The 18594-nt window shown below is 43.0% G+C and overlaps 1 protein-coding gene across 2 annotated transcripts; it reads left to right on the plus strand.

Moving 5' to 3' along the window:
* Positions 1–16: 16 nt before the first annotated feature.
* On the plus strand, positions 17–18053 carry XPNPEP3 (X-prolyl aminopeptidase 3). Of its 2 annotated transcripts, XM_063322506.1 has the most exons (10): positions 17–330; positions 1933–2049; positions 4556–4963; positions 6770–6972; positions 7834–7896; positions 9759–9872; positions 12320–12405; positions 13057–13240; positions 14748–14868; positions 15684–18053. In XM_063322506.1, exons 1-10 carry the CDS (start codon positions 189–191, stop codon positions 15848–15850), a joined length of 1605 nt encoding a protein of 534 aa, XP_063178576.1. In that variant the 5' UTR covers positions 17–188; the 3' UTR covers positions 15851–18053. The 2 variants fall into 2 exon arrangements, with proteins under 2 accessions (XP_063178576.1, XP_063178577.1); XM_063322507.1 differs by lacking the exon at positions 9759–9872.
* The last annotated feature ends 541 nt before the right edge of the window (positions 18054–18594 follow it).

Here is an 18594-nt window from a genome sequence, read left to right on the forward strand (position 1 = left end):
GTCCCGTTAGGTCCGGTACCGCGTTCTGCTCCATTCCCTCTTCCCCACTTTGTCGCCCGCCTCTCTCCGCTGCCGGGGTGCCGCCGTGGCCCGCGTTCCTCTTCGCATCCCCAACTACCGGCGAGGCAGGCGGCCGCCGCGGGCGGCTATGCCGGTGCGGCGCCGCCGGTTGGCGCCGGCGCTCGTTGATGGTGTCATCGCGCGGCGCGGCGGCGGGGGAAGGCCCTGCCGGGCCGCGCCGAGCCCCGCGCCAGCCCCCTCCCGCGGACATGTCGTGTTTTCCGGCTCGGGGGCTTGTGGCGGCCGTGAGGGGCCGGCGCGGCTTCTCAGGTCAGAGACTCCTTCTACCCCCTCCCCACACACGCCTTGCTTCGCCTTAGCGGGACGGGCCCGCTCGGGACCTCCGTCCCCAAGGCTCTGGTAACTCCCCGCGCCCGCCCTTCTGCCCCCCGGCACCAGGCGGGCCGTGAGGCCGCCCCCGCCCGCGGCCGGTTCGCTGCGGGCGCGAGGGGCGCGGGAAGGCGGCTCTGGCCGGCAACGAAGCCGTAGCCCCGGTCACGGTGGCACCCGGGGGGGGAACGGTTTGTCATGTGAAAAAGAAAGCAGCGATGTGGAAAGCTTCTTGCTGCCTTCAGAGTGTTGATTTATTTAATGCCTGTTGTGTCCCCTTGTCTCGTTGCAAGATGTCCTGTTTGTTTTCGGCATAGGTGGAGAGAAACAGTGAAACCCGTCTTTTTTTAAACTGCACAAAAAGCTGTGTTTACATTTCACTGCCTGAGTCTCCGGACTGCTACTCCAGTCACTCATCAACATCGCGAATGCTTTATGTTATGACTTATCGGTTGTCATGTGTACATAATCTTCAATTAGTGGCTAATCATAGTGGCTCCCACAGAAAACCCACAGCGTGTCTGTTCTGCTGTAAATTTCTGAGTCTCAGCAGCCTGAAAGGCAGGCAGCCGCACTGCTTGTGTTGTACTTACGCTAGTGAAGAGTTGATTATCGTTTGTCCTAAGAATCTAGGGCCATGCTGTGGCAGCATGAATTGATTTCGTAGTAGACACACGGGAAGTGACATAAAAGAGAACCAGTTTCCAAAAGGTCAGCTGGTGGATGTTAAGACACTGATTACCATCTCTTTCCATGTGTCTGATTTTGTATCTAGGCACAAACAATTCTTTAGCTGCAAAAAAGTGCGACTGAGGATTACAAAGTTGGTAAAGTTTGGGACATTGTATTTAATTTTCTCTTTTGTCTTACGGTGCACACCCCCAGCTCCCAAATGCACGCTTGCAATTCTCTTTAAAACTTGTCTGCTTTGGCTGTGTGTGAATTCGAAAGAGATGCATAACTATGCTGAGGAACAGTTTTCAGTTTGGCTAATGCTACTGTCAAGTAAGTTAAATACATTAACAGGGACTCTTGATAATCTTTCATACAGAAAAAAAAATTGCATCACTGTATAAACCTGTGGAAATGGAAAGGCCTTGAAAACTGTATACTTGTTCCATATGAGTGGTATTTTTGAAGCCGCAGTCAAAAAAAGACAATATACAAGCATTGTGCTTCAAGCTCTGCGGTGTTTGAGGGAAGCAAGGGAGGGAGAACAAGTGAAGAAATCAGGCATGTGCAAACAGACATAGCTTTCTGGGTTTTCTTGACGGATTGTCAGGTTTAGCATATGTTAATTTCTTTCAATCTGTTTTATGAATATTTGATCTACTAATTGATTTATGAATATGAATGATTAGTTGTGTACTCGTTGTTTCATAAACTATTATGCTACACAACAAACTGAAGAGCTAAGATGGGATATTTATGTCATATCGGGTGAATGAATGCTACCGAGAGTCAGATGACTGTAGTATAATTCTGCAGTTTGCTAACTGGAAAGGTCTTTTACCTTAATGTGGTGCATTTTTTTTCCTCTAGTTTGCGAGTCATGTGCTCTCCGACGGTTTTCCATCCAGCCTGCTCAGCAGAAGAAGATTCCAAACCGGTATTTGGGCCAGCCCAGCCCCTTCACACACCCACACCTTCTCAAACCAGGTTAGGCTCCGTCCCTGTATAAGCCAATCATTGGTATTCATTCTTGTCTCTATTTTGCTGAGATGTCTAGGACAGAGTGTTAGTTTGCTGTACATAGAGGTGTCTGTGATTTCAGCTGTTTATGATTACCTTCATTAGGCAGTAATTATATTTAGTAATTAATTTCCTTGTCTGAGATGATACTGGTTCCAAAAATAGGCTTCACATGTTAGCTTTTTACCTTTTCCTCATGGAGTGCTCGGTGTCACTGACTTCGGAACTGCAGTGGCGTTTTGTGAGCTCATTGTCCTGCAAATACCTGATTTATGTTAAGGGGGAGACCTTTGTGCAAGCTGAACTGCCAGAATGCTGCATATCCAGTGTCTTCTGAGTCACAAAATAAGGGTGTCATTCAGAAAAGGAGATCGGGGAGAGACTTATTGATAGATGGACACCATTTGTCTAAAGAACACGCCACCTTAAGAAGAATATTCAAGCTGTGAGGAAAAGACGAAAAAGAAACTTATGGCTATAAAGTTAGACAGTAGTGATGAAACAGAAGCTGAAGTTGTGCACTTTTATGAGATTAATGAAAATGAGCATGTAGGTATGAGGTGATTAAATATATAAAAAATTGGAAGTAAAAATATATTCAAGAATATGTCCAGGAAGACATTGTGGTTCAGTGTTCTTTTTCCATAGATAGGTATACAGAGATGAACCATGCACTTACATATTCAACTGTAGAATAATTCAGGTCAGAAGGACCCTCACAAAGTTAGCGGATCCACCCTCTGCTCAAAGCTGGGCTAACTTCACTGTTACATCAGGTTGCTCAGGGCACCAATTAACAGCTCACAGTAAATGAGGCTGACACTTTAAATGTACACACAGCTGAAACACTGAAGATTAATTTTAGCCTGTAGTAATTTTCTGTTTAATAAAGGAGTGGTGTTTTCTTTGAAATAATACAACGTTGTTTTATTGCAATTATTGTTTTTAAAAGCAAATGCCTTTAAGGCAAAGGGAATTTCCAGGCCTTGCAGTCAGAAGACAAATGGGATTCCCTTGTTGCACCCTACTGCAGCTTCTAAACTTCGCTGGACTGTTTGTGATAGAAAGCTGACTGGAATACAGCGGAGCATAGGAAATCTGCAGTATAATATTGCAGAAATGTGAGGTCAGATTGCATTGAAACAGTTTCTGTGTTCTCTGTCATTTCTAGATCTACAGACTAAAACACATTTGGTGATTTTGGTTTTTTCTTTAAAAAAAAAAGACTTTTACACCAAATACACCAAAGAGATGTTTGGGATGTATGGTGTTGAAAAGCTGTAAAGTTTAATGCAAATACAACATACGTGATTTTCTTAAACTCTCTTTTGTCAAGGCAAAACAAGTTCTGGGTAGAAGTTCCCCACCCCACCCATGCAAGAATCCACTTATGGTACAAGCCAAATTTCAATTTTTATTCTAGAATTGTCACTGGTTAATATATTAAAGAGGAAGAAGAGATTGTGAAAGTAGAAAGTTAACAGTAGAAAATGCAATCTATGTTAAAATAGAGTATTAGCCAAAGTACTGATTAAGGCTTGTATATTAATTTAAATTGTAGTTACGGAGTCTCACGTTTTTAAAAATACATACTTAAGCTGTTGTTGGTTGTTCTTTCAACTTCAGTCTGGTTTTGGTGAGTATCTTGATCGCTGACTTCATATCCTTCGTGACTGGAGCAGTTTAAAACATACTTTGATCTAGGAGATCATTTGTTTAGTTAGACTCAGTTAGAATCATTGGGAATATAGTACCTAACTTTGGAAAAATACTAATCGTTAAGTATTGAGAAAAGCTACATCTGCCCTGGAGAAGATTCCTTCTCTTAATCGGAGTCTGACGCCAGCCTGCAGTTTGTGGTTTCTTTCTGTCTGGAATCTTGTGACTGGCTAGACTCTGCAACCTCTCTGTTTCTGCCTGATCTCCCAGTATCTGTAACACTCAGTCCGCCCCCTTATGGTTTAGAACTAGTTACTTTATGAGTTGACTTAGCGTGTATTTGAATAGACATTCTATCTTTATCTGAGTAAATTAATGCTCAGCTTCAGGAGGTAATCTTCTGTCCAATGTCCAGATGCTATAAAACCCGTCAGTTTTCAGCAGTCAAAGTCCAGTTTGCCTTGCCCCTTCCCCTTTTTTTAAAGTGTTCTGAAAACATCCATCTGTTTCGGATGTTTGTCCAAATCTACCAGGTTTTGTGATTTCTCCTTTTGCACAGAAATACATAACAGAAAATCTGTTTTGTTGAAATAAATTTCTGTCTTTGCATGATGGAGGAGCAGATTGAGTGAGGATTTGCTGTAGTAATGGAAGCTGAAGAGGTGCATGAGAGAGCAATGGAAAGGCTAATGAGGGACCACAACGAAGCCATGCATGTGAAAGGCACCAGGGAGTAAGCAGGAACCAGGCATGTGACATGTAAAATATCACGAGTGCTTTGAATTTCTCAATCCAATTCGTTTTGTATTCACAGGGGAGGTAACTCCAGGATTGTCACAGGTGGAATATGCTCTTCGCCGACACAAACTGATGTCATTGATCCAGAAGGAAGCCCATGGCTGGGGTGGATTGGACCACACAGTGATTCTGCTATCCAACCCCATGTATTACATGACCAATGACATCCCCTACGTTTTCCACCAGGACACTAACTTTCTATACCTCTGTGGGTTCCAGGAGCCTGACAGCATCCTGGTGCTGCAGAGCATTCCTGGCAAAGCGCTGCCCTCCCACAAATCCATACTTTTTGTGCCCCGGAGGGATCCCAGCCGGGAGTTGTGGGATGGGCCCAGATCAGGCACGGATGGAGCAATTGCTCTCACAGGAGTAGATGAAGCCTACACCATCGAGGAGTTCAGGCATTTGGTGTCCAAGCTGAAAGGTAACAAATAATGGAGGGGGAATGAGATGAGCCATGGTTTGCAGGGTCTGAATGGTATGGGTTTGGAAGGTGACACTAATTCAAGATTACCATGAGCTTGAGGAGGTGCAGGGAGTATGACAGTATGACAAAGACAATTGGACGTTCTTGTTAGCTTCTTGAGGGCCACCAATGGAAATGTAGTTTTGGAAATAATGGGTTTTTTTCTCCCCTCTGAATTTCTTGTGTGCCCATGTGAATGCCAGTGTGCACATCTGTGAAATATAAGGAACAGGATAAACAAGAGAGCATCGCAAACTGTGTTACTGTTTTAATCATATTTGTGCTGCCAGAGCCGGATGAAGCATGGGACTTGGAAAATGATCCGCACAGAGAGGTCATTAGTCCACTCAGCTTTTTTAGCTACATGTTAACATACTCTTGAAATACAAACATTGCTGTCCTTTAGATGTGTTCTTTTGCATGTAACGTCACCATGTAGCCTCAATATTTCTAATTCAGGGTGAACTTAAATGCATTATAAAATGAAATTGAAGGCTTATGACAATATAAAAAGGGCAGCTGCTTGGGGGAATGACACAAATAAATAGAGTGAATGCTGGAGTCTTAAATACCACCTCGGATTCTAGTTATTTTGTTTCAAAAAAGGATATATGAAAATAGAAAAGCCACAGGAAGAGCAACAAGGATGATCAGAAGTATGGAGTGTGTATGAGATACATGCTGGACAAACCTGCTCAGTTTGAGAAAGAGAAAACAAGAGGTTAAGGCGAGAGAGACACGTATGGTTATGGCAAGTGCAGAGAGGATGAGTAGGAATGATAAGTTGCTATTTTTCATAATTTACAAATAAAGGTAACACTGAATAAAATGATCAAATAACAGGTTTGGACACCTTGTAAGTTTTAAGTTGTGGATCATTCATGGAAGGTTTGGAATGTCAAAAGTATAAATGGATTCAAAAATTTCCATGGGGGAAAGGTCTGTGAAAAGCAGTTAATCACTGTTAACGAAGATGCAGCCTTGAAATGAAGAAACCAGAAGTGGGGAGGATGTACTAGGGAAAATACTCTTTCATAAATGCCTTGTTTATTAGAGAATTTTTGGAAGCACCTGCTAATGACTACTGTCAACAAAGAAGGAGGGCCTAGGTGAACCACAGCTGGGACTCAGCATGGCTTTTCAACTCATTCCCATTTAAAACGTTCCTGTGGGGAGAATGTGAGTGCCAACTGATGTTCTAATTAAATTTCTACGTAGGTTAGTATGTTTGTCCTCAGTAAGTTCATCTTCTCCGAATGGCTGAAATAAGCAGTTGTTCCTCAGAGATGCTCTGAAGCATAGTTGATTTCATGCCATGGATGATAAAAGGTAAATTGCCTTACAGTGTTGAGGGGGACAGGCTACAGGAGAGAATGATTGAGAACGTGCACCACTGCGGTGCAATGGCTGCTTGGCTTACACAAGTGCAACTTTGATACGCAGACTCTGAATGTATCTGTGCAAGGTGCATTCAGCGATAATCGTAAAACTCAATATTTGCATGGAAGTGAGGATTTGTCAAATCTACATGCTATGCATTGGTTATCTTAAAGATTTTGAAGAGATTGCAAGTATCCTGTGACAGTTAAAGTGTCTGTATGGCCTGTAAATGCAGATTCAGAGGAAATTAATTTCTCAAATACAGCAACTTTAGTCTCAGTTTTCTCAAATACAGTCTACTTCAGGAGGAGGGAGTTTGTTCAGTGTGGTGAGGAAATTTCTACATTTATCTTTGTCTGTGTTAGCTTTTATTTTGTATTCCAGGTGAGTCAAACATTGTTTGGTACGACTCGGCGAAACCAGTGCATACAGAGCTGCACTCTGACTACATGCAGCCCCTGGCTGAGATAAAAGCTCGGAACAAAAACCACATCCAGGGCATCCGTCATCTAGTGCAAAACCTTCGGCTGATCAAATCTCCTGCAGAGATTGAAAGGATGAAGATAGCTGGACGGGTGACAGCAGAGGTATGGGGTCATGTGCTCTCCAAATGAAACAGTACATTCCTTGAAAGAAGAAAGAGGAGGGGGTTGTTGATGGAGTGAGATGGGCTGGAGGGATATAGCTTTGGTCTAATCTGTTACTGAGCTGCTGTGTCTCAACCATCGCCTGGGCTCAGCTCCCTCCACAAGACAAGGAGAAACAGGAAGACTGCTTGGACTACCAGCTTCTCTCAATTAGTGTAACTCCAGTGAAGAAAAGCTAACAGGAGTTAGATTTGTTTAAAAGCAATATCTGTTCAGGAACAGGGGTAGCCTCTTTACTCTTTTCCAAACATCCCCACACCATTTTCTTTCCCATTTATCCTTTTGTTCTTGAGGAAACAGGATTTTTCTGAACACGTTGCCCATGTATGTCTCCAAATTCCCCCTTATCCATCAAATACCTTTTGAACTTATTGCTCAGTTTTAAACAAATCTGACAGATAACCTGAAATGCAATTATGTTTTTGTAAATATTATTAAAATAAGTAGCCAAATAGAAAAGAGAGGCACAACTTGTCCTTCTCTGAAGGAAAAGCTGCATAGGGCACTCCTGTTATATGTGAGGGAATCCATAGGTGACACAACCTGTAAAATGCCAACCTGTGGGATCAGCTTCAATTATCTAATCCTTTTTCAAAAACTAGAGTCAGTCAGCCCCTAAATACAGTTTCATGGGAAACAGAGCTTAATTGGTTCTAGTCTTGACAGCACTCTGCATTTTCAGCTGCCTCTGGTTCCTGTGTTCTGGGCCAGCTGATTTTAGGCCTTCCTCAAAAGACAGCAGGTAAACCTTCTCTCAAGTCCAGACTCCTTTGCTAACTGAAAGGCCCTTCTTTTTCATAGGCTTTCATAGAGACAATGTTTGCCAGCAAATCCCCAGTGGATGAAGCCTTTCTGTATGCAAAGGTGAGTACTTCATGGTTGGAGGTGAGATAGAAGGGCTGGATGTTGGTTTTCCTTCCAGGAAACTAGAAATACCAGATGTCTCTATAATGTCCCTCCCACTGTAGTGCATTTGTCGTTCTTCCAACTCTTATGGTTCCTAGGACCTGCAGAAAGTCAGTGTGAGGAATTTTTCAGCTGTACTTCATGTACCGTTATTGAAGGAACGTAGTGATTGTATAAGTTTACCTGCTGTTGATGTCTTTTTATACTGGATTTAAAAAAAAATGCAAAACAACTAGAGATATAGTTATTATCTTATTCTATAATACATTTCTGTTGTACAGAATTTAAGTTGTTATAACACCTATTTGTAAAGCCTGCTTCTCTTGACTCTAGCCTCTTACTACATCCAATTACCACAGCTATTTTGAAGCAGTGTAGATGCCTCTCAGTTACAAAATACTGACAATTTGGCCTGCACATTTGATATGGAATTTTGTACGGCATTGCAGTGAGATGCCTATCGGAGAAACATCAGCAGGATTTGACCTGCTGTTACGATATAGAAAGGCCTGTGCTGACATGTCACTGAGCACTAGTACTGACTTGTAAAGAAAATTATTTTAATTTAAGTGTATTTTACAGATCAATTTTTCACTCCAGATCAGGATCGTAAAACCTACTTTATTACATGTAGGTATCCTGGAGTGTTCTGTCCCATGTGGTTTTGGTAATTATAGAAAAGATATGTTATAATATATTGAGGATATAGAGGGTCTTTATAGATTAATTTCTGTGCTTTCATTAGCCTCATAAATCAAGAAAGGTAAAGATCTTGAGGCTTACAGTGCCTTTTTTTTGGTTTTTTGTTTTTTTTTTCCCTTGGACATTGGGGTAGTGCATGCTTTCAAACCTTAATTCAAAAGAGTCATGAAAATAAATACTGCTGTAAATATGCTGGTACTTTGTCATTGTAAAAGACAACAGCAAAACATGACTGTTGTAATGGTCACATTTAGGATCTTTGAAAATTCACAGTTGTATGGCAACTAAGAACATTACTTTATATAAGAACAAATCCCCACCTGGATTTTAGTCCTCAGCACAAGAAGGACGTGGACCTGTTGAGCAGGTCCAGAGGAGGGCCATGAAGATGATGAGAGGGCTGGAGCACCTCTCCTGTGAAGACAGGCTGAGAGAGTTGGGGTTGTTCAGCCTGGAGAAGAGAAGGCTCCGGGGAGACCTTATAGCGGCCTTCCAGTGCCTGAAGGGGGCCTACAGGAAAGCTGGAGAGGGACTTTTTACAAGGGCATGTAGTGATAGGATGAGGGATAGTGGCTTCAAACTGGAAGAGGGGAGATTTAGATTAGGTATCAGGAAGAAATTTTTCACTCTGAGGGCAGTGAGACACTGGCACAGGTTGCCCAGGGAAGCCGTGGATGCCCGATCCCTGGAGGTGTTCAAGGCCAGGCTGGATGGGGCTTTGAGCAACCTGGCCTAGTGGGAGGTGTCCCTGCCCCTGGCAGGGGGTTTGGAACTAGGTGATCTTTAAGGTCCCCTCCAACCCAAACCATTCTATGATTTATGACAACATAATGAATGTTTGAGACAGTATTGAACGGCTTGCACCAGAAAGAGCTTCCTTGAGACCGGATGCAGGCTTAAAGCACTCTATTGAAAAGTAGATAATTCTGTATTTTTTTTTTCTCCAGTTCTTGGAAAACTCTCAATGCTGCTTTCATTTAGGGAACTTGGTTTGCAGTTTCACTTTGTGTTGTACAAATTAAGAAAACAGTTGTAGGACGTGAATCATAATAGCCCCAGGGCAGTTAATCATCTGAATCAGCATTAACAGTCTCCTCCTCTCTGAATTGGTATTCCAGTTTGAATTCGAGTGCCGGGCTCGTGGTGCTGACATCTTGGCCTACCCCCCTGTTGTTGCCGGTGGCAACAGATCCAACACTTTGCACTATGTGAAGAACAATCAGCTCATCAAGGTAAATTATATGCTGTCCAGTAACTTAAAATGTTGTGCTGTGACAGACTGTCCCCATATGTGTCCCCTAGCTGCTCTTTGTTTCGACTGAACAGATCAAAATACTTAAATTTTTATTTTCAAGTGAGCAGGGGAAAGGAATCCTGCCCTGGTTAGTTTTACTGTCAGTGAAAGATTAACTTGTCTCCATCTAGTCTCTTTCTCTCCTCTTTGCACTTTCTGCAGTATTTTCTGAACAGAATAAGGACTTGCAAACAAGCTTGCAAATAACTTCATTTAGCGAGCAGGTCTGCACCCACGCTGTGTGCAGCAGTGTGCAGCGCTGGGTGGATTGCTCACCTGGCAAAAGAGAGGGACTGCTGCAGCAGGTAGAGCAAAGGCACCATGGGCGTCTTCTGCTGTCACTTGCATTGCTTTGCAGCGTAAGGTGCAATAGTGCATTCCTGCTCTGGCAAAGCTGAAAAGCATTTCGGACTCCATGTAGGCCAGCAAAGCGGGGAAGGGGAGCAAGGAGGGAAAGGAGGATCAGCATTAAATGTTGAGAGATGGATTAGATGGATGTAAGTAAATTAATGTGTCTTGTCTTATTCTGAAGATTCAAATTATTGAATTGAACCCTCTGTATCTTTCCTGATGATACATCTTTAGATTTAGATAAGTATTTTCAGGACCAGTATTCCCCCATTGCTGTACGATTCGCTTTTCAGGGGAGCGTATTTTTCCTCTGTCTTAACGCAAGATGAAACTTTCCCACTAGCATTGTCTTTTCTTGACACTAGCATGCTAGCAGACCTTGAAATGATCTGCAGAGACAGATATACAAAAGATATGACAGGCTGCTTTTGGCAGAAAGAAACCTCCTTTGTTGTACTGTCATTCAAGGTCAGGCGTGCTCATGTAACTCCAGTTGTTTCTGTTAAAGTTGTTCAGTTAAATGACTGTCACTTGTTTTTTTTCAAAGCTATTAAGTAGGAGGTTAAACCCGTAAACTTGACTCTTTCTTTTCCTTTGTGTGCTACTTCCTGCAGATCTTGTTGCCAAATAGGCTAACGAAGTGTTTAATTTGGAAGGTATCTGAAGGCTGGTTATGGCCTTATGTGGACTTCATTCAGTCCGCCGCTTAGTGGACTCAGCTTTAAAGAAAGAGGACAAGATGCATGACATAAGGCACTTGCTGGACAATCAATCCACAGGCTGAATTCCCTTAGCCAATAAATTGTTACTTAGCTTGTTTAATTGCTTAGAATAGGGCAGGTGGTATAATTTCATGTTTACGTAAAGATTTGAACCAGCTATTCTGAAAAAAGTTAAAAATACAATTTAAATGGATAGTTTATGGCCTCTCTGTTCAGTGGGATAGCGAGATCTGCTCGCTGCTAGTTTATCTACTGTGTAAGTGTTTGTGGCACTTAACTGTACACAGTGATAGTAGCTAGCCTGGAAGTAGTGCTATCAGTGAAATTCTGCTTCTTATTTTTTCTCTTAACATGCTAGAATTATTCCTTGTCATTCTGCATCGTGGCTGCTGGCACAGTCACGGATCTGTGGAGTGAATCTCTACAAAAGGTCTTGGATTACATGCAGCGTAAATCCAGAGTGAGTTTAATCCAAACTTTTACAGCCCTCACTGCTCTATTTGTTCTTAGCCCCTTTAAGGAGGGAAAACAAGGCAGTGATTTTGTTCCTGGCCCTTTGTCTTTTTTTTTTTTTTTTTTGTGGCTTTTTGGAAGATGTGCAAACAGTGATTTAATTGATATGGAACAGTTTTGCTGAAGTGGATTGGCGGTTCGGATCTCCAAAAGTTTTTTTTCTTCATCACCAGATAGATTCAGAAGTGTATCTTAGTGCAGTCAAGAAAGTTCCAGAAGAGAACAGGGAAGATGGTACAAGCTATTCAATAGTGTGTTTACAATAGTGATACACTTTCAGAGAAGTGGTTTTGCTCCGTCCTCCTACCTTGTGACAAAGCTAAATCTTTAGCTGTTAGTGATCTTGTGGGTAGCTCAGAAATCTATGTTTTTGTTGTAAAACCCTTCTGTCTCAGTCACTAGCAAAAAACTTCTACGTAAAGGCGTCAGTGGTGTAATTTCCTGGAGTAAGCGATCCAGGTGTGAATGGGACTGAAGTTTCAGAGTGCAGTTCAAGGAAAATGTCTTTTTTTTTTTTTTTTTTAATTTACTCCAAAGTGTTTGAAAATCAGCGTGTTAAAGAGTCCAGGCTGTAGATAAACATAACAGTCAGATGCTGTTTTGCAGAGAAACAATCCAACTAGAATAGCCTATTTATAAACAGTAGCACCTGGGGTGTTGTTCTGCAGAAGGAATTCACATCTCTGTAGCTGCTTTGGAAAAATAAATACATAATCTCCTTTCCTGCTCTCAGACAGAAAAATCAATTCAGTTAATAGCCAGACTGACCCACAGGGCTTCTTTTCCTGTTATTCTCCAGGATGGTGAACTGGTCTTGCTAGACGGTGGATGCGAGTCTTCCTGCTACGTAAGTGACATCACGCGTACCTGGCCCGTCAATGGAAGGTATGCCGCGATAAGGCTGTTTTGAAGAACTTTGAGAATCTCTTAAATAATTGATGGATTGAGTGTATGTGTGTTTAATCTCCGTGAGTAGTTTTTAACGTGTCCCATTCTGTGGTTCTTCAGAGTAATCAAATTGTATAAACTAATCTTTCAGTATGAGAAGCTGTATTCCCCACTGCCTCATTAATTACTGCATGAATATGTGTGATTACTGCTATTTTCAGCTATTACAGCAAGCTTAAAGTGCAGAGAGAGCTTTTGTGCATTCAGCTGGGGCTGACTCTGGTTGTGTGTAAGAAAATAGGAGTTTAGTTGACCTGCACGTGGCTCTGTCACTTGTGAATTTGCTGTTGTGGTGTCAGTGTGGTTGTGTGTTTGATTCCTGTATGTTTTGGTTCAAGTGCATTCTTTTGCCTGCAGTAGCTTTGCCTTGCTTGGCTTGGGGGTTCGGTTGGCAGCTGAGAAACCCTGCCTTTACCCAGTGTATTGAAGGGCACGTTGCAGTGATGCCTTGTCTGCCATTTCATACAAGGAGCCAGTTGCTTTCCTTTCTGACTTTCCCTGCTCCAACATTGATCTGAATCTGTCCCAAACCCAGGTTCTGGACAGAGGTTTAATTGTGAGAAATGTCCTTTTCTCAATGGTTTTCAGGTTCACCAAACCCCAAGCAGAACTATACCAGGCTGTCCTGGATATCCAGAAGTCCTGCCTGAGCCTCTGCTCCCCAGGCATGAGTCTAGAAAATATCTACAGTCTCATGCTGAGCCTTATTGGACAGAAACTGAAAGAGCTGGGGATCCTAAAGAGCAGCATCACTGACAGCCACTTCTTCAAGGTACTTGAAGTTTTTTGACTACAGCTTCCCTCCACTAGGTCTGACTGTTTTCTCCTTGGGTTATGGTAGTGGCTTTAGTTTGGCTCAGGAGTGTGCTTTTGAGATGAGTCTTCTAATTGTCCCCACTCGCTATGCTTTAATTCGTGTTGTGGGCTGGTCTTAGCATAGGACTGGATTTATCTCAGAAGGCTAAACTTGAAGATGTGTTTCAACCATTTAGCGCGCAATTTGGTCTGAGGTAACCCCCCAGTCTTATATACACACAGTGTGAATACTTGTTCCTCAACACTTGCTATTTCACTGTGCAGATCCATTCCCATTGGTGAGCACTGCTTGTTACTGTAGATGCAGCTTTAGGGTACAGTCAGTCTGAAGGGACCAATAGAGATATTGGCACTAACACAGAATTCTGGGTCCATGGGTGGCTGCAGGCAATTAGTCATAGTTTTGTGATCTGTTCAGCATAGCATAAATCTGCAGTGCCACCAAAAGGTGCAGCCCCTTCTTCTCAGTCATTCCACCTGCTGCCTCTTCTGCACCATTTTGTGTTGGTATTGGGATTCACAGAGCTACCTGGTGAACAAGACTGGGAAACTGGTTCCCTTAGAGCTGAACCTGCAGGTAAAATAGGATTGGTTTGCAGTTAGAGAAGTTTATCCATTCCTACTCACTGCAAATCTGCATGATTGCTGATGCTAATACAAGCAAGATAGTGGAACCAGGTGACAGAACTACCCCTTTGGCAGCAGGACAGATTTCTGCCAGATTTATTTGTCCTACAGTGTCAGTGCAATAACAGCACAAGCTCTTGCGTGTCAACAGAGGCTATCATGCCGGTTTCTCTCGGCAGGCGGCAGCAAAGCCAGATAAGACCAGCTTCCGTCTGCAGCTCACTCAGTGAATGTGAGGAGCATGGGGTAGAGGAGGAATTAGTTCTTTGATTCCTGCTGTCAAGGAGCTTCTCTCTGGAGGGAGGGGGATTAGGATGATGCGGGGGGGGCGGTGTCAGTGCCTTGTAGAGGTGGATTAAAATCCTGCTGTAGCTGCGGAGTGAGATCGGCACAGCATTCGCTCTGCGTGCATAGGAGACCTCTTTGCCACATCACGTAGCAGCTGTATCAGCTGCTGCCGGTTGTCAGGATCTGCTGATGGGAGCAACACACGGCTTGGATGTTTAAGGGATGGAAAGGGTTGGGGCAGCAAAGCTCAGTGAGCCGAAAACTAAAGTCTTGCCTGACATGCTGAGGTGGTGGTGGGCTTGGGCTGGTCTTTTCAGTGAGGGGGAAAGGCAGTTTGCAATATGCTCATAATGGGCACCTGGTACGGGTGGGTTTTGAGGGCCATCCAGTTCTGGTAAATGGAAGACAGCCCTGGTGGCCTAGTCATGGCAGTAAGATTGCTAGTTAAGCACATAACTATTCTGTCTCTTCTCCTCATCTTTTGTATTGGAACAGTAAGTTGGGCTGTGTTTAACTGCCTCCGTGACACTTGTTTTGTCTTCTGATAGGCTGTTCGAAAGTACTGCCCACATCATGTGGGCCATTATTTGGGCATGGATGTTCATGATACCCCAGATATATCCCGATCGCTCCCACTCCAGCCAGGGATGGTGATAACCATTGAACCAGGTAAAAAACAGTGCAGTCAGTGGTGGACAAAAACATGCCAACACTGAGGATAACAGTATTGCTTTGAGTAATTAGTTGACCCCTCAGACCAAAGCGTTCAGGTCCTTTCTGATGAAACCAAAAATTATTACAGTATTAGAAAACCTTATTTCCCTCCCAAACACAGCCAAGGTAACAAATTGTGGGAGTAAACTCTTAGAAAATGTCTTTGCAACAGAAGGCAGAGTAGTATAGACCTCAGACCCTGCTGTTTGACCCACGGCAGCGCAGGTCAATGGCAGTGCAGGGAGGCTAAATTCCATTGTACTGTGTTCTGTGTTATTGCAACTAAACTACTACCAGTCACTGGTGGTGTAAGTCTCAAGCATTGCAGTTTGCAGTTACAGGCATTCACAACTTAGCTTTGCAAATTAGGCATTTCACGATGAATCTTTCTTTCTGCTTGTCACTGGATTTGGAGCTGTCAGCTGGAAACTGATTTTTAATGCTTGGCTCCTCTCTCTCTCTCTGTTGAGAACATTGTTAAAATCATCACAGTGAACATAGCATTGAGAGCAAGAAGTGCAGAAAAGCCAGCTGTAATTGTGGAAGTTTTTATTAACATGCTAGTGTCTGTAGACACTAAGGGACACTTTCCTTTCTTTGCACAGCAACTGCCATGAGTGACAGGAAAGAGAGTAGCTTTCCTTATTAAAAATTTTTGGCTTCAAACTCATGTTATGTTGCTGAAAATCCAACCCTGCTCTCATGGTGCAGCAAGGGAAGGGTGTTGTTCTGGAGAGTGTTGTGTGTTTTAATTCCTTTCCTTCTTTCAGGCATTTATATCCCGGAGGATGATGCGAGTGCCCCAGAGAGGTTTCGTGGCATTGGTGTGCGCATTGAGGATGATGTTGTGATAACAGAGGATGCACCTCTCATCTTGTCTGCCGACTGTCCCAAGGAGGTCTACCACATCGAGCAGATCTGTGGCCGCAGCTCATGATGCCTCTCCTCTGCCTCTTGCATCTTCCTCGGGAGATGCAGCCCTCCAGGGATGCAGATCCCTGTAGCTGGCTGTAGTTGTCAAGTGATGGAGTGCGTGGAGAGTTGATGGCTGTTTCCAAGACTGGAGCTGGGAAGTGGAACGCAAAAGGCTTGGGTGCTGAGGGATGAAAAAGCAGAGCAACCTTTTCTGTGTGCTTTTTTTCTTCTGATTTGATTAGTGCTGATGTTGAGCTGTTGTAGGACATGGGGGTGGATTTATCCGTCTGTTTTGTGGATCCATCTGTTCTGGTACCCTTGGAGCAATGAATTTTGTAACTGCCACCAGCAGGACTTCTGCCTGGTCCCTCTCCAGATGCACTCGTGCAGCTGCTGAGACCAGGGGCCTTTTTTCCCCTTCAGCAATAGTTTCACAACAGTCAGATTTTTAAAATGAAGCTTTGATAAATGCTGTTTTGGAGGAATAAACTGTGTCAGACAGCTTTGATTTTTATAGAGACCTGGAAGAAGGCGTTTTGTTAGTCAGGAAGATGGATTTGTTTGGGAGGTAGTTATATCTGAAGCCTGTGGAGAATGCTCTTAGTATTTTAAGGATAAGGATGAGTTTGGTCCTTGTTCAGGCATATGTAAAATAGGCCAACAGCAGGGAAAAATATCTCATCTGGTCTTTCAGCTTATTGGAGTGTTTGGTAATTTCAGAAAGGACGGATAGGGCTCAGGAGGTTGGACATACCCATTTTTGCTGTCCTCCACATTCCTTTCTTTTTGTCCCAAATGTCCATTCCAGGCTCCTGTTCTGAGCCCACCTCTGTCCTAGGAAGCAGGGCCACATTGGCTGTGCTGGACTTTACTGGTGAGCTGCTGGTTGTCACCTAGATGTGAGGTGTCCGATTATGGGACAGTCACAGCACGTGTCTGGTTTGTGCTCTAAATGCCAACAACTTCAATGGTGCATTTTTGAAGAGGCTGCCCTGTGACAAGTCTCAAGTCTTCATACAGCTTTTGTACAGAATTTAATTCTCCTTTTCAAAACACCGGGGGCATGACCACGGCTGCCTTTTGGGTTTTGCCAAGTGCAGTCAGTAAACTAATGCTCTGTGACAGTATTTTTAAGGCAGCTGCAAATGTGATTGGGGGCTAGGATGGAAGAAGAGTAAAAGAAGAGTTGTCTTCCCTCAACATCAGCCTACCACCTAGGCCATTGTATGCAGTAGTAAATACACCTACTACAGGCAAATATGGCGTCTGTGTATTTACTGAAAATATTTTGACAATCAGCTATTTAACATGCCTGAAAAATGCCTCTCATCAGTGCATCTCCTGTTATTTATGCTTGCTGCTGCATCACATCATCTTACTTCCTTTCTGATGGTAGCTTTCAGTATTTTTCATCTGTTATTCTAATTTTTCATTCTTTTTCTTGTCTCTTGCTGTATGGTCTATTTTTGACCCACTATAATGTCGCAACTTCCTAATCCATTTTGCTTTCTAATCGATGTCACTGCCTCTTCCCTGGTTTGCCCAAATTCCCCACAGTGGATGTAGTCAGAATCATGTGGGGGAGATAGTCAGGGGGGTTCCTGAGTTCAGCCTCTGGCTCTCTTGCTGTGTAACCTCTAGCAAAATCTGCCTTTTTTTTTTTTCTTTCTTTTCTGTGTTTCATTTCACTTAGTGAAGGCCAAATGGACAATGTCTTGCATCTCTCACTGCTTTTAATGGGAGCTGGGTGCATGCACTGGGGTTTGAATTTGGCAGTTGAAAGGCAGCCAAGACATGCCATAATTTTATTTTTTAAACATGATAAAAAGTAAATGCTTTTACCAAGTTTAGTATATCGGCTTTCACCTAGTTAAGAGAATCTGCTAATCTTTGATGGAAGCCTTTGTTAGATGCTCGTGTGTTACAGTGATACGTACAGCGTCAATTGTTAGAAGGAAGGCTTGTTAAGTGTGGACGCAGAACTGATGAATACTTCTGATGTTGTTCTGATCTGTAACACGTTTGTTGTTCCAACTACACCTGTTAGAGCTGTGTCAACTGGGACAAATCATGGATTTTGGAACTACGTAAGCAGCTTAAAATAACATTAACCTGAGAGCTACATGTGTGTGCTGATCTGCCCATGTACCTAACAGAGTTAATAATTGTACTTACTGTAAATAAGCCTTTGAAATACATATAAAAATGTTATTTTTAAAATAAAACCATTTGTAGAAAGTCATTTCTCAGGCCATCGAGTTGCATGGCTGTCGAACAGATATGAGCACCTCCGGGAAGAGCATTATTTTTCAGGGAGATTTGTAAATTATCTGTAACCTACATTGGACTTGAAAGAACATTGTCAATTGTAGGCACACACTAATTCCTACTCCTCTCAGGAAAATCCTGCAACTTGCAAACACCGATAGGTCTCAGGAATGTTGCGGATGAATGTTTCTGTTAGTAAAGAAGTGTTTGTGACTCTGCTGAGTGGGGAGTAGTGGATCTGCTAGGGCTGCTGTGCCCCACCGTGCTAAGCGTGTCTGATTTAGGCTGTGTATTGCTCCATGTTCTGTAATTCTTCCACAGTGTTTAGCCATTTCTTCAGCATAAACTGCTGCTAATGTTTTGAATCTCTTGTTCCATGTAAAGAAGAGTGCATTTTGCAGAATGTATTAAATTTGAGTCTTATCAACCTAAATTTTTGAAGGCTTTTTCTCACTTGTTGCACAGGTGGATGGATAATCAGAATATCATCTGGGACCT

The sequence above is a fragment of the Chroicocephalus ridibundus genome, chromosome 1 (genome assembly GCF_963924245.1).
Source record: "Chroicocephalus ridibundus chromosome 1, bChrRid1.1, whole genome shotgun sequence".
NCBI lineage: Eukaryota > Metazoa > Chordata > Aves > Charadriiformes > Laridae > Chroicocephalus > Chroicocephalus ridibundus.

Excerpts from the sequence above, each read along its gene's own strand:
- XPNPEP3 (XM_063322506.1), top strand. The coding sequence starts at position 189 with ATGGTGTCATCGCGCGGCGCGGCGGCGGGGGAAGGCCCTGCCGGGCCG. Across the intron at positions 9,873-12,319 it reads AGAACAATCAGCTCATCAAG|GATGGTGAACTGGTCTTGCT; the intron begins GTAAATTATATG and ends GTTATTCTCCAG. Across the intron at positions 13,241-14,747 it reads CTGACAGCCACTTCTTCAAG|GCTGTTCGAAAGTACTGCCC; the intron begins GTACTTGAAGTT and ends GTCTTCTGATAG.